This window comes from Anticarsia gemmatalis, chromosome 7 (genome assembly GCF_050436995.1).
Source record: "Anticarsia gemmatalis isolate Benzon Research Colony breed Stoneville strain chromosome 7, ilAntGemm2 primary, whole genome shotgun sequence".
NCBI lineage: Eukaryota > Metazoa > Arthropoda > Insecta > Lepidoptera > Erebidae > Anticarsia > Anticarsia gemmatalis.
Genome location: NC_134751.1, coordinates 9,250,130 through 9,266,756, shown reverse-complemented (window position 1 = coordinate 9,266,756; position 16,627 = coordinate 9,250,130). Strand labels below are relative to the sequence as shown.

General features: G+C 34.2%; 1 protein-coding gene across 2 annotated transcripts; it reads right to left on the bottom strand.

Moving 5' to 3' along the window:
• Positions 1–2,928: 2,928 nt before the first annotated feature.
• On the bottom strand, positions 2,929–15,524 carry LOC142973962 (uncharacterized). Of its 2 annotated transcripts, none has more exons than XM_076116002.1 (4): positions 15,343–15,524; positions 9,681–9,890; positions 4,428–4,570; positions 2,929–4,037 (listed from the first exon to the last, which is right to left on the bottom strand). In XM_076116002.1, the coding sequence occupies exons 1-4, from the start codon at positions 15,427–15,429 to the stop codon at positions 3,935–3,937; spliced, it is 543 nt and encodes a 180-aa protein (XP_075972117.1). In that variant the 5' UTR covers positions 15,430–15,524; the 3' UTR covers positions 2,929–3,934. The 2 variants fall into 2 exon arrangements, with proteins under 2 accessions (XP_075972117.1, XP_075972116.1); XM_076116001.1 differs by having other exon boundaries at positions 9,681–9,893; positions 15,343–15,523.
• Positions 15,525–16,627: the final 1,103 nt, after the last annotated feature.

Below are 16,627 nucleotides of genomic sequence, written 5' to 3'. Positions count from 1 at the left end.
AATTAAATTAATTCCTTTAGGCACCACCGAATCTATTGAAATTTACAAATGGAAAGATCTCCGGCGATGCGTGGCAAAAATTTAATTCAATTAATTGAAAAGCTCCTCGGCAGAGTACCACCCATAGTGAAAGGGTGGATACAGTTTTTCCAATATTAAATTGATTCTGTTAACGTTTAAAACATTTTTTAATTAAATAATTATTTGGTAGTCGACGAATTTCTGGGGATGACAGGATTGGCAGTTTAATTTCACGGGCCTACGCGCTATTTGTTGACGAACGGGATTCCAACCGTCACACGTTATTACAGACTAAAAATCCTTGAGTCATAAATATTTTCCCATATTTTTATTACATCATGCATATGAAACTTAGCAATGCATTAATTGCAAGAACAACAACTAATAAAACTTTTAAAATATGTTTGTATCCAGCATTATTATGTTTGAAAGTTCCAAAAATAATATAAATTATACATTCGCACATCTATATGTATCACTGCGATTTTTCAATCTCCCAAAATGGTCCCAACAGCAACAATTAATTAAACCGCACACACCCAGAGTTTCAGTTTGTTATTTCTCCATGTCTCCATTGACTACAAACAAGAACTGTCTATTCCAAGCCACGACTACTCTTATAGTTTTGCAATAAACCTTCCGAACAGAGCGCAAGCGACATGTGTCTGACGCGTGCTACCGTCGCCAGAAAAGGAAGACCTCTACCCTCTCCCCCAAGCGTAAAGATCTAAGGTTATTTTGGCGGTAAGTCGGAAGCGTCAGGTGTCAAAATAAATTGGACAGGCGACGGTGCCGCTGAGTTTCCAAAGAGACGTGTTGCACGTACGACGTCTTCATAAACGATAGGGAATTGACGGAATACAAAGTGAAGTGTATTTCACTGAATCTGACACCTTTATTTAACTAGTTTTGCCGTGAAAATATAGGAGTTCAGTTTCACTAGATCTGTCTTATACGTGATTAGTAGTAGAAAAAAAATCTTATATTTTTATCAGCATTCTTGCAAAGGTAACTACTGTGCGTAAAGGTCGTAGGTTCGTTTCCCACATTTTTTGTGATCCACATATTATATTACTTATCACAGCTGTTTTCTGGGATTTGTATGTTTATTAAAGTTGAAAATACGTGTTACGCACCTTAAAGTGTTAGTCAATTTTAAAATATATATGTAGATGGAAAATTAATTGTATCTAAACCAGATAAAAACTGCAGTAGACCTAATTGAATCGAGGAAAACGTTAATTACCCACAAGCTCGTTGCATCGAACGTCGCGGTGAAACACGATGCCGTAGGCGTTTCATTATAATACGCTTGTTATCATACAATGCGAGCTTGCACCACTCGAAATGATGATAAATAAAATTTAATTTAAGTATTAAAACTCCGAAAGAGCGCTTACGAACGTTTCGCCGGCGGCCGACAAGTCACTGGTAATGAGAGTATTGTTTAAAACAATGTTTTTATTCTTGTTTATAACGAATGCGCTATTGTCGTCACACGGTAATTAAAACTTCAGCAACTACGTTTTCGTACGTCACATTGAGCATTCAGGAAGGTGTTTGGCTAATATAATAAAAGGTCTCGTTTTAAAACGCCCGAAGTTACTTAAATCACGCTTAACGCCGTAAGCCGCGCGGCTGGTAATAAACATTTTTAATGGAATAACAAGCCCTTAAAAACCTATTTCATCCCCCTTTACCCACCTTATGCTACTTTCATCTAAAAATGTTCTTGTTTCGCCAAAACCCGTAATAATATTTCGGTTAGAACCTCGTCGTTTCTTTGCAAGGAAGTTGTGAAATTACGTATAATTTATACTTCAAACGGTCTTGCAAAATTGAAAATTATAGAGTTGATAGCATACAATTTCAACCCCGAAAAACATTTTTGAGTAAAAGCTAAGTTCAATCATTGAATAATAAAGAATTACAATCATAAAACAGTTTTTACGGTCGAGTTCTTTTTTTAGAGATAAAGAGGACACGTTGTTGTGTTTGAACGTTTCTATCTATCTAAGCTTTATAATATGGCCATCTATGAGTAATGGTTATTTAAATCTAAAAACTTTTGTGATACGTTTTAAGAATATATTATTTTTATAAAATTAAACCCGGTATGTAATTATTCTCACGGTTTAGTATTGAAGATGGCATAGAAATATGGATTGGACGATTGCTCGAACACTATCTCCGGGGATTTGTATTTTCATTTTACAGGAACAGATATGTTTTCCTTTGCCAATCAAAAATTGGGTATTATCTAGATATTGTATGAGTACACACAAACAAATCCTTCTTTGTTTCATACAGTCGGGTAAAAATGGAATAGCTCATCAATTTGATTCATTGCCGTCGCGCAGCGCATCAATCCTTGATTATCCTTCTCTGCCATACGCATCGTTATTTCACCCAATACAAACAACAAAACTGGCTCGTCCTGGCCGTCGAGTCGAAGGCTACTTTTATTTCCCGTCGACGTTATCAAGCAACCATTGTTTCCCTGTCAATTACCCAACGAACGTTTGACGTAACAAGTTACCGTTTGAACGGAAAAGATCTTTTTTGTATTTTCCCTTTACAGGATCAATATGGGTAATGAATTGAATCAGCCTTCGGAAATCTATTGTAGAACAATGATTGAGGCAATCTTCCACGTGGACTTGTCAATCTTGATCATAGGAAAAGGTTCGTAGAACTAACTTCGATGATGTTTTCATTTGTTCATACGTACGTGAGGTGAAGCAGTTGGTCTCCTCATTCGCACCATCAATAAAAAAGACATTAAACGACGGTTGGTGTGTGGAATATGAACCTAAGATTGAAAGGTTTACAATGCTCTTTTTGTCACATTTCCTGTATCACATTAAACTAAAATATAACACTTAGATGGAAGAAAATTAAAACAACTTTATAAATAAGAAAGTAGGATTTTATTGTTTAAAAATATATTACAAAAGTTTTTATCTAGCCAACTTTATATTCTCAATAAACGAAATGGGATGATATGGTGACATGATTATGGCCATGTGACGATTCTTACTAGTGTAATTTACTCAGTGAGTACTGCGGGGAAATGTTAAGCTATGACCAAACAAGTAACAAGACAATTTGAAATTGATACGTCTATATTAGACGATCTTTAGCTTCTTTTCCTTATTTTACACCCAAATCTAGATAACTAACGAAACGTTTAGATACTTAGATTTCACTATGTTTTAATAGAGAGGCAGACATTTTATTTGTGAAAAAGAACAGTTTAGGGATGTATCCTGCGGTTTGTTTGATCACAACTTGAAAATTACTATTCTAACTTAATTCCAAGGAAGTATTTCGTAATGAATACTAATATATTATTGATTTCGTGTCTTTCGAAAATGAAATAATGAATGAGAATGAAGCTAAAAATAAATTACAAAATTCTTATATGAATGTTGTTTGATTGGTCGATGAAATGTCTTAAATAACTACAAATATATATCAAACTAAAACTACAATGAAACGTTTGATTTATGTATATGTGCATATCCTATAAAGAATATGTGTAATAGGCGTTTACCTTATTTACAAAATTGCTTTCTGAATTTACATTAGGTATTTTTAATTTATTGTTATCCAATGGATAAAGGATATTTTCTACAATGATGGCGGATTGTGAATTTTATACAAGTCACAGACGGATAGTAAAAATAGGACTTTAGATAAAATACACCTTTGTTTTGTCTTAAAGAATCTTGTTCTTTCTTCACTAATGTTGTTTTATCTAATTAGGTGTAGTTCGGAGTTGCCCTGACAACAGTATGAGCATGATCAACTAGTTTCCCAGTGCTCTTGTGTATATGAAACTGCAAGAATTTGCTAGTCGTTTAACAAGAAGCCCATTTTCACTACGCATCTGCAACATTATGTATTGTGTTTAAATTTTCCTGTAAAATATTCCATGTCCGTGTCCGTGAGAAACTTCTTCTTCCGGCTTCGGCTTAGGCAGGAACGGATTGTGGTAAGGGTCCGCGTTTAACCTGGTTAACAAAGTTACGATTATTTTATACTTTCCCCATAAGTTTTGTTTACCATACTTTTAAGAGTTGAAAAAAAATACGCGATCTGATGTGATCTAAAAAAAATCGATAATTCTGATACATTTGTTACCCCTAGTAATGGATAGGTTTCAAATTTCATTGCAAATTAGCAACCGTTCTTTCAATCGACGCCTGTTTCTAGAACTGCTTGACTAAAATCCTAGTCATCATTTGCCCAGTTAAGATATATATTAAATAACAATGATGTTTTAACGAGAAGAGAGATACATTGAGAAAATTTCCAACTTTAAACCTCATAATAGCTTATGGTGATTACTGTCCCCAAATAAATAACCTTTCAATACTTTCACTAAGAAAGTCAGCACTTACTTGTACAAATTGATGGCCTTGGAACAGTCGACGTTGTACCACCAGTCACACGCGAACTTGGCTTGATCGAACAGCGTACCGTTAGTGCAGAGGAACGACGCTCCTTGTTCACCCTCACGACCGTCGTGGCAGACGTGGTAGGCCTAAAAACAAAGAATTATAGAGTATGCCGTCAGTACCTCGATTCTCTACCACTATAGACTACCGACAACCGGCTACCTACCGAAATTTTGAAATTTAGAATGTACTGCCAAAACATTTCCTACGACGCCCGTCAGAGGCGCTGATCAGATTTTCATTCAAAATTTTTCGATGACAGGTCGGTGGTCGGTAGTCGATAGTAGTAGAGAATCGAGCTACTGTTTAATCGGTTTATTTTTCACACAGTGCGTGTTATAATTCCGCGTTACTTCGGGAAATAGTCCCACGGGATTTACCCAACTAACACTTTGCTCGCGCCAAGAACTGAGTACGAGACCGCAATTGACGGTCCGTTCAGACAACAGAAGCAATTATCTTATAGCTCTCTTAACTTTACAATAACTTTAGACTTTTTTTTACACAACATAATAGTTAATCTCGTTTAAACTTTGCACTTCAATTATAAGAAACATTGCCTTTTCAATATAAACTTCTTAGTATTTGACAAGTTGTATGTTTTAGAAAGTCCAGTGTATCTTTGCCTTACTCAGAAGGCCGTGTTCTCTTAGGAGTATGCACGTGTTCCCGTTTTCTTACTTCCCGGAAAACTTTTCATACTAATTAAATTCAACAAAATAATTTGGGATCCTTTAGGAAACGGAAACCTTAAAAAACTTTAATAAGGAACTTTTACTAAATCAACTCTATGAAAGTTAGGTTTCCAAGTAATTATATAACCAAACAGTGTAGAAAGGGGGTATTTTTTTCACAGTCGACCGTTACTCAAAAGTTTTATTAATTTAACTAAATTATAACGTGATTCAAATCATAAGTTTTGGATTAGTGTCGACGCCTGAAGCCTTGTGGAAGTAGGTAATAATACAATATCTCGGAACTTATCCAATTAGGTGGAATTGGCCCGCCATGATAATTTAGCCGCACTACTTTGGATTTCGTTTTATTGTGACCAAAGAAATATGATTAAGTTTTCTTAGGATTAAGATTATATAATATTAAAAGATATAAATATTAGTATATTTCTGGATTTTTGTTACATACACTTTGACTTGGGTTATGGCGTAGAAAACATTTATTTCTTTCCTCTTACTTTAGATTTTTTATACCTTAGTATGTATTCTTATAGATTGGTATGGATCTTTTTCTTTTCGTATTTATCCTTGTCATCAAATTCATTTAATTTTGTTGCGGCTTAGAAAATGTCAAAGGCTTTTCATTGAACTATTGTAACATATCTAATTCAATATTGAAAACTCTATTAATCTAGAAATTCTCAATGAACAAGCTGCCAAAAACGATACTGGGAAACTATATTGGAAAATGCAAGTACCAAGTATGAGTGAACCCAGTGAGTGCAGATTGCAGAAGCGATTGCTACTGTATCTTGCATCATAAATCGGTCGACAGCACACACGCTAGATGAGAAAAGTTCGTACGAATATTGAACCGTATCAATTCGTGAGCCAATGTTTTCTGTTGCTTAATTTGATTTTTGGAGTTGCTCCATGTTTTGTATAATAAGGAAGTTGTTTGTGTAATGGTATTGTTTTCGTGTTTAATCTCAATTAACCTGGTTTAGTGCTTATATTTGCTATTTAGTGGCGTAATTGTAGGTGCAACATTTTTTTTACAGTCATTTAAAATAAACTGGTAGCTACTTACTGTGTGACGAAAGACTTAACATGCATTTTAGCTTTTAATCTATACTAATATTATAAAGCTGAAGAGTTTGTTTGTTTGTTTGTTTGTTTGAACGCGCTAATCTCAGGAACTGCTGGTCCTATTCGAAAAATTCTTTCACTGTTAGTTAGCCCATTTATCGAGGAAAGCTATAGGCTATATATCATCACGCTACGACCAATAGGAGCAGAGTACCAGTAAAAAATGTTACAAAAACGGGGAAAATTATGACCCATTCTCTCTTACGTGACGCAAGCGAAGTTGCGTGGGTCAGCTAGTTAAAAAATATGATATTAGCAAAGCGTTCCTAAAATTGCTCAAATGTGCTATCATTAAAAACATTGAAATTAAAAAAAATTGCACAATAATACGTGTTCCAGTTCGTAAAGCCAAAAATACTACACCCAAATAATTCATCACCCAAAGATTTTCCAAACAAAACACTTGACATTTACACCATGCAACCTTTAACTAAAGGCACTAAAGGTAAGGACATAACAAAAGATATACGTGTAAACACCTCGGCTTTCAACAGTTGTTTGGCTGTTTATGTTACGTTGTGTACACACCCTTTTGTGACGTCGCTCTATTGTTTTGATGTAAAACAAAATTTGACATGTTTAATGAATATTACAGTAGGTAGAAAAGGGACGCATGGTTCCATTAAATATACGACGAAGTAAGTACATATTTCTTTTGCAGATTTCGAGGTACTTAAAGACTTATCTAGCTTCAAACCAGATTAAACTGCTTGGATCTTACTTTCCTGTTAGTAAAATTCTGTTAAGTACATATAACCAGGAAATTTATTACATGTTAATTTATTCTAGTTATAATCTAAAGGCATTTTCCTGTTATGGTACTTGTAGTTCAAGTCAATTTATCGCTACCAATCTCACAGAATATTACAGCAAGCTCTACTCATACATGGAAATTCCTTCAATGATTTTAGCAACGCTCCCGAGGCGAAGTTCTCAAACTATTGAGACATAGTGTAAAGTCTAGACCAAGAATATGCTTGTGAAGCTTTACACCGTCGCTACGTGTCAAGAGCTGGATTGACATTTAATTAACTTAACGTGCTTCCTTCACTGTATATCAAAATTTGCGACAGTATCGTTCGTGCTTAATGCTTACAAAATCAGTAGCGCGATTTGGAACTCTCTATAGTACAGGCTTTATATATATGTATATGTATATATATAGAGCGCTTGCCATTTGAAATAAAGATAGAGCTACAGCTTGGTATCAAAATAGTCCGCCTGAAGTATGCTTGACGGATTTTTTTCATATAAGTACATTAAAGTCTTTCTGTCTACATAGACGTTATTTCTAAGTTAATGGTCGTATTGGTTGACGCTAAGTAGCATTCAAAATCATCGCATTTAAAATTATTAATGTACCTACTAACCTGCTACCGAGTTCTAATTACATAATTTCGAAATATTTTGGTTTTAGTTCTAAAAACATGACACAAAAACCATAGTCAACATCACTTTGTGTCTGAGGAATCAGTCGACCCGTTCAAATCACACAGCCACCAAATCGGAGTCTCGGTTCGCACTATTGATCACGCATACGGATATTAAACTAATCTGATATCACTTCTATACATATAATACATAGGGCTATACGTTTAACCCTAGTACTAATCCTAATAATATAGGACGGCGCATAAATCACTCGAACTATTATCCGTAGGCTTCAGAGCTTCAATCTGCACAATGTCCATCTATCATTAGCCGCTGTGGCTAATTTAAACCGGCGCAAAGCCTTGACGGAGGATAAACTGATTTTAGACTAATTTGTGTATTACAATAACTCTGTATGGCCTGTATGCCAATAATTCATAACACTTCTTTCTCATAAGCATAGGCAAAACTGTGATTAGCTAACTGGCACTGTTGTCCTAGCTATCTTCCTCTACGGACTTTATTAAAATCTTCCGACACATTGTACCTTACTTCCTACGATATATTTCGTTTCAAAGCTTTACTCTTTAAACGTTTTAATTCAATTAAATTGGTGCTATTATTGACTCGGTATCATTTTCTTTTCCATAGTCAGTTTTAGTTCAGATTCTATAAGCAGATGGCGCTAGTGTATGTTGTAATAGAGAGGGATAAGTGTCAAAATAAGCTCATAGTAAAACAAAATAAAATGAAGATTATTTAAAAACTCGTTAAGCCTAACAAATCGCGAATAATAACTCAAATAAATATACTGATCCAATATTCTGAGAATGGTCACGCAAATAAATTATTTTGCTTGTTTTGTGATCGCAGTAACTGCAATCCGACTTTAATGAATTTACTAGAGAAATATGAGGTCGCAAATGTGTTTCGAATTTTAATTCACTTTATACGCGTGTCACTGTAAAATACGAAGCGCTGGGATTTTTATACGGTTTATAAATATACGTAAATTAAAATCATACTGTTTTGTATGTGAGGGGCGAATGCAGGCCGCTTAATTAGTAATTTGGACGCTGTTTATTGCGCTGGTTTTAAATCTGAAGAATAATACTTTTGTGAGGACTGAAATGCGAAATTAAAGCGTTGAATAACGTAATTTAGGCTGTTACTGGCTGGTTTTCCCTCAAGCTTTTTGCTTAGACAAATATTTTATCTTACTATGGTCCTAACCACTAGTCTACTCGTTAAGCGTCTATTTAAATTAAATATTTATAGTGTAGTGTTTCTTATTTTAGACTGTTTCAAATCGTCAGTTCTTATGTTTCTACTCGAACTGGTATATTTTATAATATTTGTACACTTGTCTGCAATATAAACATTGCACGGAGCATTGTCTTTCTATATGTATACAGTGGCAATTATAGTTAACTTAATGCTCTCAATGTATTTAAATATTCACATACAGCCATTCAGTCTGCTAATTTCCCAATATTAATTCAATGAATATTGTGGTCTATTACAATAATTTCAATGAACCAGCAAACATTTACAGTCATATTATCAAACTGTTTGTTTCATTGCTTGTTCAACATCGCACAATTGACTGAATGAGTTATAATTTAGTTATAATATTATGTTTTAGAGGCCATCAATATTCTATCAACCGTAATAGCATTATGCAAAAGTAATTAACTGGATAATTGCACTTTAGGGAATATTACCGTAATCAATATAGAGTGAACATGTACGATGACTATGGGAATAATACTGAGAATATTATTGTATTTGGTATTTATTATTTGGCCCCTATCTACTTCCATAGAAAATATGTTTGGGATTTCTGAATATTAAATAGGAAAATTTAATTAACATTGAAAAGGAACAGAAAAATTAAACAACTAACTTTAAAACAAAATTCTGACTTGATAAAAATTAATAGATTGAAGACAAAAACATAGATATTTACAAAAATCGAAAAGACTTCTTTTCATAAACGTACCTGGCATCCAGTTTCTACATTGGCGTACATTCCCGGGGTGGCCGGCACGTGGTGGCAAGAGAACCCTGTCTCCGGAACTTCATGGTATATCGGGAAGTCGACTCCTGGCGTGCCGGGCACATTGCGGAGGTCTTGAGGCTTTTCATGCTCACGGAGAGGCTTGGGACGAACCACTGCTTGATGGTAAGGTACTGGCTCGTATGCGTCATACTGCTGGAACAAAATGTGTAAATTAAATATCTTAAATTGAGATTAAATATGTATTTTTCGTTAATTGCGCCGGAAACAATAAGATCTCGTCTTAATTAAAGGAGATTTGTACAAGCATAAAAAGAATGAACGCAGCACAATCACAGTTATTTACAGATATATTCCATGAGCAAAGTACCCCGACTTTCTGCCACTGTGAATGCAGCGTGACGACCAACCAGACTTCTAAGCCATGGTGACAAAAAACTTTAAACAGTTTAAGCACTAGTAAGTTACACACTACAGTACTCAATCATCATAACCTCTCTTTTCATATCATTAATTTCTTTTGACATACTAACTACATCAACCTTTATACACTCGCCCTTTAATTGAGAGCAACAATCAATGGCCGACCGTGACACCGTTACAAATGGATTACGACACAGTATGTGTATCGTCGACTTTCTTACATAACGTGACTGTTACAGTTATTTAGTTAACCGGTGTTATTGAGGCCGCAGCGAAAGTTCGGCGCAAAATGTTTGCATTGCGTTTGTGGTACCTACTGTAAGTACTATATTTTGGTATTGTGTGAGTTTTATTGAGATATTTATTACTTCCTTAATAAAAATTCTTAAATCGATCGACTAAATGTTTCTAAAGAATGTTTGTAAATATTTTTTCTTATAGTAATTTTTATGACGACCAATCACGCTAAATAGTGTCAAAAAAAACATGACAAAAATACGGGTAACGTGTTTTTCTCTATGAAATAAAACAAAAATTAAGCATTTCAATCAGCATTCTTCGCACAATGTAATAAAAAGTGGACGTATTTCATCAAATAATTGACTAATCGAAAAAAATATTTAAACATAAAGTCAACCTATTTACAATATTTTATGCATGCATTACAAAATAAACATTAAGATTATATCCTAACATTTATAAAGTAAACTAAATTCGCATGATGTCGCAAGTTCCGCAGCTAGTGAGAGGGGATCAACGCACGCATGCGCTGTCACGGACGCCCGGAGTTGCGCAGCCGCACCGAAATGCAACTCGAAAGATCTAAAGGCAATGTTCGTTGATAATGTGGGGTTTTTAACCTTTTTATTGTAAGGAGGAAAATATTTGCACCTATGTTCCAATCAGCCATACACTATCATGAAATTACAGTGACGAAAAATACGAAAAAGATGACTCTTTTTCTGCCTCTACAAACAATCACAGTCTCACACACTCATGCTCATTTGCTAAAATGAAAATATAAAACTCAGGCTAATAAACTTTAGTTTCTGGTTCTTGAAGGTCCTTGAAGGTCCTTGAAATAGACAGTAGCTGTGAGATTGTTTAATCTGTTTCATACTGAAATAAGCACAATCTAGCACACAACCCTAATTACACGTAGTATTACATTACGTACGAATCCAAGACAATTTACAGTATCATTACCCCAAAAACAATTGACCCAATTCTTCACTACCCCAAACTAATTAAAAAATACAATTTACTTAGTCCTCATAAAATAGTCGTAACAATTTTACTGGACGATAACGCACAAGGTCTTATTATTGTGGTTATCTGATCGTTGTTGGAGTAGGGACCCACTAAGTAAGCCCGTTATTACGTACCTACATTGTTTTTCTTTTAATTGTGGTCAGCGTGTGTTCTGTTTGGTATTTTGTTTAGAAAATACAACATTATTCTGATTAATGTTTTTTTTTATAAAATATTAGATCGAAAATATTACCACTTTTTGGATGTATTTTGTTTCATATGGAAGTCGAACATGTGTCGACCAAGACAGCATGGCGACTACGCAAACAATGACTAAAAAAACACGCTTGTAGATAGTTTTGAAACTGTTTTCTTACTATGTAAGTAGACCCGATTTAGTGATGAGGAACATTGGTAATACTAAAAAATGTTAACTCGAAATAAGTATTATCCAGAAAAAGCATGAGTGCACCGGAACTCCCAACGCACTGTTATATTTCCGGAGACTTTCGAGCTTCGTATTATATCGCATATTGCCGTTGTATTGCGAATGTTCGTAAAAGTATCCTTTTATTTTCTTTGCAAATTATATAACAATTAAGTCCATCACCATTGTTATCAGTCTGAATTGTACCACTGCAGAGGATCATAGGATCTCTAGGCTCCCTTTTCTCCTAACATCTCTGTTTAGGGTAACATGTGACCAATCTTGCATATGAGAGTCCAACTTATCTCTTACTTATGTAAAAAATAAAATTTCAAATGTTCTATTAAATGTCATTGTGCATAAAAATGACACTAAGGTGTCAAACAAAGAAAACGTATACGGAACAATATGTCCATACGTTCCCATTTAGGCAAGCAGTACTTTCCAAATTTCATGTAACACCGTTGCGTAAAACATAAAAGCTATACAAATTAATGGAATATCAATTATACACTATTAAGAGAAAGGTTTCCGTGTACGTCGAGTAAACCTCTCGCTTAAAACCTTAAGCAATACCTATTGGACATTCTCGAAAATTTATAAGCCTAGATCTAGTTATTACTAAAGACTGTACCCGTTTGTCTTGTCGGTTTTGTAACACAAAATGCTTCCGATACTTGCCAATGCCGATGTTTAAAGCAACTCAGAATTATGTAAAGAATATTGTTTGCCGAATTTTAAGAACGAATAAAAAATTTAAGGAAGTACTTTAGTCTTTTCATTTTTTTTATTTTGCACTGAAGCACCCACCCAGCAGGACTTCGTATTTTGTTACAATATTATGAGACCAGGTTATGAACTAAACAAAAGACAAGAACTATAAGTTTACATACCTGTAATCTACTTGTAATATACCTATGATATATAAATATAACTAATAAAAACATTCACCCTTTCACCTTCTTTTTACGACTCGGTTGTTTAAAAGTCTCTTCATTAAATTATTAATTAGACACTTGTGCGAATAAAAACTTTAATTTCAAAGATTTTATGTTACGAGCTTTAATATTAAATTCTAATCCCTTGCTATTTGACCTACGTTCGACGAATTTTTATCAAATATATTTTTAACACAAATTAATAGCTAGTTACGAGCTAAACAAGTCTCATTAGTATATAGAGCACTAAAACGGTGACTGCTTCAGAGCTCAATAATTAAGAAAAACAAAATTGTGTTAAAGATAATACTTATCTTATTAGAACTTAAACAGAATCTAGATTATGTTATGATAGTTTTCAGCACGATTACTCTCTCAACATCTCGAACTTATTTACTTTTAATACGAACCAATTACGTTATCACTAACATACTTAACCCTATTCGCGTAATCCGCTTAGAGGTGCGCTAATGCCTAGAGTTTACCCATTAACTAAATTGAATTCATAAGAGCACCCTTAAACATCAGAGTTCAGCTAAATTAACAAAAAGAAAGTAAGAAACTCAAAGAAAAAGAAAAATATAACAGCAACACTAGAGGTGCGAATTTGCAAAATTACTCCTGAATACCAATTCTTGGACGAAACCAAGTTTCAAACAATTTCCACTTTGAGAGGCTTGATCAAAGAAATAAAACTAAAAAACAGGCCTTCCTCAGGCTTGCCGACGAAAATGAGAGTAAATTTAACCAACAGTAATTCGCCTTTGAAGGCCTCCAGGGAGCCCAGCTGAAAGGAAAATTGCAAAAGTTAGCGTTCCCTTATGAGGGGCCGAGTTATACCAACTAGATATTTTAAGGTCGCGAGTGGCTACCCTTTTATTGTAATAACTCTACTTGAAACATTGAACAACTTGCGCCTTTGAACTATGCAATTATTTGAAAAGTTTCAAAAATTATTACGCTCTTATTTGCATGCTAATGTGAAGAATTTTGGCTGTAAAATAAAGGTAATTTGATTAGGCTGCTGGTATTTATTTTGAAGTGAACTTTGTCTTGATTACGATATCTTTGTTGTAGTCGCAAATTCTAGGCCATCATTATACAGTTTTGTTACACGAACGTGCAATTATTAAAAAAGAAATAAGAAGGCAAATATTATGGGTATAATGACACCTACATGAAGTTAGTTTTGGCCAAACATAATTAAATATTGCCAGCAACTCATCACATCATCTACTAAGAATTACATAATACTTGAAAACGTGTTTGTACAAACATACATTTGAACAAACCTCCGTAGTAACGATCAAAAATTTCCGTTTCCACAATTACAACGAACACAAATCAAACAAACTCAACAAATACTTTGTTGTCCCTAATGTATCCGTACTAAAAAAATAACGAAACGTACCGAAAACACGAGAGGGACAAACAGCCTTAACAAACAGTATTATTGACTGGACCAGATGTTTGAACAACAATATTTGTTTGCTCACCACGTGGTGTAATCGCGACTGTATTACGTTGTGTCCTGTGGGATGTGTACGTCATTTGTACAAGCAAATAAAGTACTATAAAATAATGTTATACCTGTATCTCTAAGGGGTTCGAGGAAAAGATATATGAAACTAGCGGTGCGTTAGCTAGATGTCACGTTTGCCGCAGTGGTTAAAGTGTTCGCAACATTTGTACTACTGCGCCGGAATTATTGGTTCGATTTTTCCACAAGGAAACATTTACTTGGCTAATGTTGATTTTTTATGTGACTAGCTAAGATTAAACTCTGTCAATCGTGAAAATATAAATAGCAATTGCTAAGACAATTCACGGTATTTAATAAAATCTTAATTATAGGCTTCAAATGAATCTACCAACTGGTCCCGTTGTATCTTAGATTAGAAAGCTACAATCCGAATTATTCAATGAATATCAAAGTTACTATGAATTAAAAAAATGCAAGTATTCAATCACATACGACAGCTTTTGGTTCATAAAAGTCATTCACGTTTTGCTATGAGGCAATAAATCAAATGTCAAAACCAACTACTTTCTTTTCTTTGCAAATAAAATTGTGTAATAATGAATTAAACAATACAAAATTACTCTGCATATATTTATCCAAGGGATTTCACATTATTGTACTAGATAGTATTGCAAACTATAATAAACATACGTATATTTCAATTCTTAATATTAAATTATTTTTATAATAACTTGAATTCAATCACACAGATATAGTAAAATGTTGTTAATCTATAAGATAATCTATCTTCATTTTTATTATACCTTCCCGTTCCTTGCATAATCGTTCGAAAGGTCCCTGGTCCAATTCACTGGTATAAAAGCTAGTACCTACTGTTTCAACGGTACAATAAATGAGATCTACTATGCTTATTTAGGAGACTATCAAAGCATTAAAATATACGTAACTATCTCTTCCAATTCCATTTAATGAAAAAGACTATCAAAGGCATCTTAGCGAAAAGTCAAAGTAGACAAATGCAGAACATTATCCACTTTTATCCAAAAAAATCTTATACAAGCAAGAGACTAACGAATATTCGGTATATTTAAGAATACTCTAAAAATTAATTTAGATACATACCTGTAGGTACGCTGCATCAGACACAAGGCCGCACAACAGGGCTCCCGTCAACGCCCTCAAAACTGCCTTACCCATTTCCCCACACATTTTGATCAAACTCCTAAGGCTATACTATATAATGATATATTCGTGAAGGTACTGAACTCGAGTGGTCGGTCTAACTGAATGCTTGGTAACATTGCATTGACTCCCCACTAAAAGACCGTCGTGGTAGGGCATGACTGTTGAAAGAGTGCCTGTCCAATTTAATATAATGTCGGTGTAGGTTTTGAGTGATAGGTAGAAAGATATAGATTATAGATATCACTGACTGACACCCGTTTAGTTGTTGATTTCATTTTGCACCCCTTTGACTCAGTTTCAAAATACCTGCTGCAACAATTTTTTTCTCATGATAATGTTAGCTTCGTTCTAGATTTACCACGAAAATTCAAACTTGAGGTCAAAAGCAGTAAGCGATGTTTCTCTAGTTTCTGTCTACCCTTATTGAATTAACACATGATTTCACGCACATAATATGTAAGTAAAATCTAAAAGAAAAAGTAACTTTCATAGCTTTAAACTTTAACAAGTACCAAAATGCTAAGTTCTTCTATATATCGCCGATCAAACGATATCGTTGCTGAAACCATTACCCTCTGCGTACTCCCTATGTAAACTACGTACTGACAATAAGTGGGAATATTGATGCACTTTCACTAAACCTTTTACTCAACACTGGCTTGATTTTAATAGCAAAAACAGCACAATATTAATTATTTTGATTGCCGTAACAGGAACGTTTTTCCTTCAAAATAAAGCTTTTAAAACAATTTGCGCAGAAAATAAGATTACTAGTGCTTTCGTCACTCGAAACACATCAGGGGATTAACATCGGTTTTTTACAACGAAAACGGTTTTTTCGACGATGCATTTTTCGGTGGAAACCCGTCGATGCTGCCAGCACTTTGTGATTGACTTTGTGCTGGAAAAATTTATCAAACGTCCATTGGATTAAGACATTTTTAGCGGTTGACGATTTTTTTGCTTATGGAATGTTGACACGTTAGAATTTAATTTCAGTGTTGATACTTTTAAGGAATCTGAAATGTTGAACAGTCAAAAATAATAAATAGGTACCTACTTTCGGAATTTAGACCATAGTTCACTTTGATCAAAACGCATTACTTTCAAGCATTAAAATTTCAAAACACAAAATTAGGACATCGTGATCCGTACTGGCGACAGACACTGACACACGAACCTAGGAGGCATAAAAACATCAAATCATATTTAGTATAATATC

What these genes read in the sequence shown, in the direction of transcription:
- LOC142973962 (XM_076116001.1), bottom strand. Translation starts at nt 15,429, where the DNA reads ATGTGTGGGGAAATGGGTAAGGCAGTTTTGAGGGCGTTGACGGGAGCC. An exon ending in ATGTAGAAACTGGATGCCAG is followed by an intron (nt 4,571 to 9,680) that starts GTACGTTTATGA and finishes CTTTGTTTTTAG; the next exon opens with GCCTACCACGTCTGCCACGA. An exon ending in AAGGCCATCAATTTGTACAA is followed by an intron (nt 4,038 to 4,427) that starts GTAAGTGCTGAC and finishes TTTGTTAACCAG; the next exon opens with GTTAAACGCGGACCCTTACC.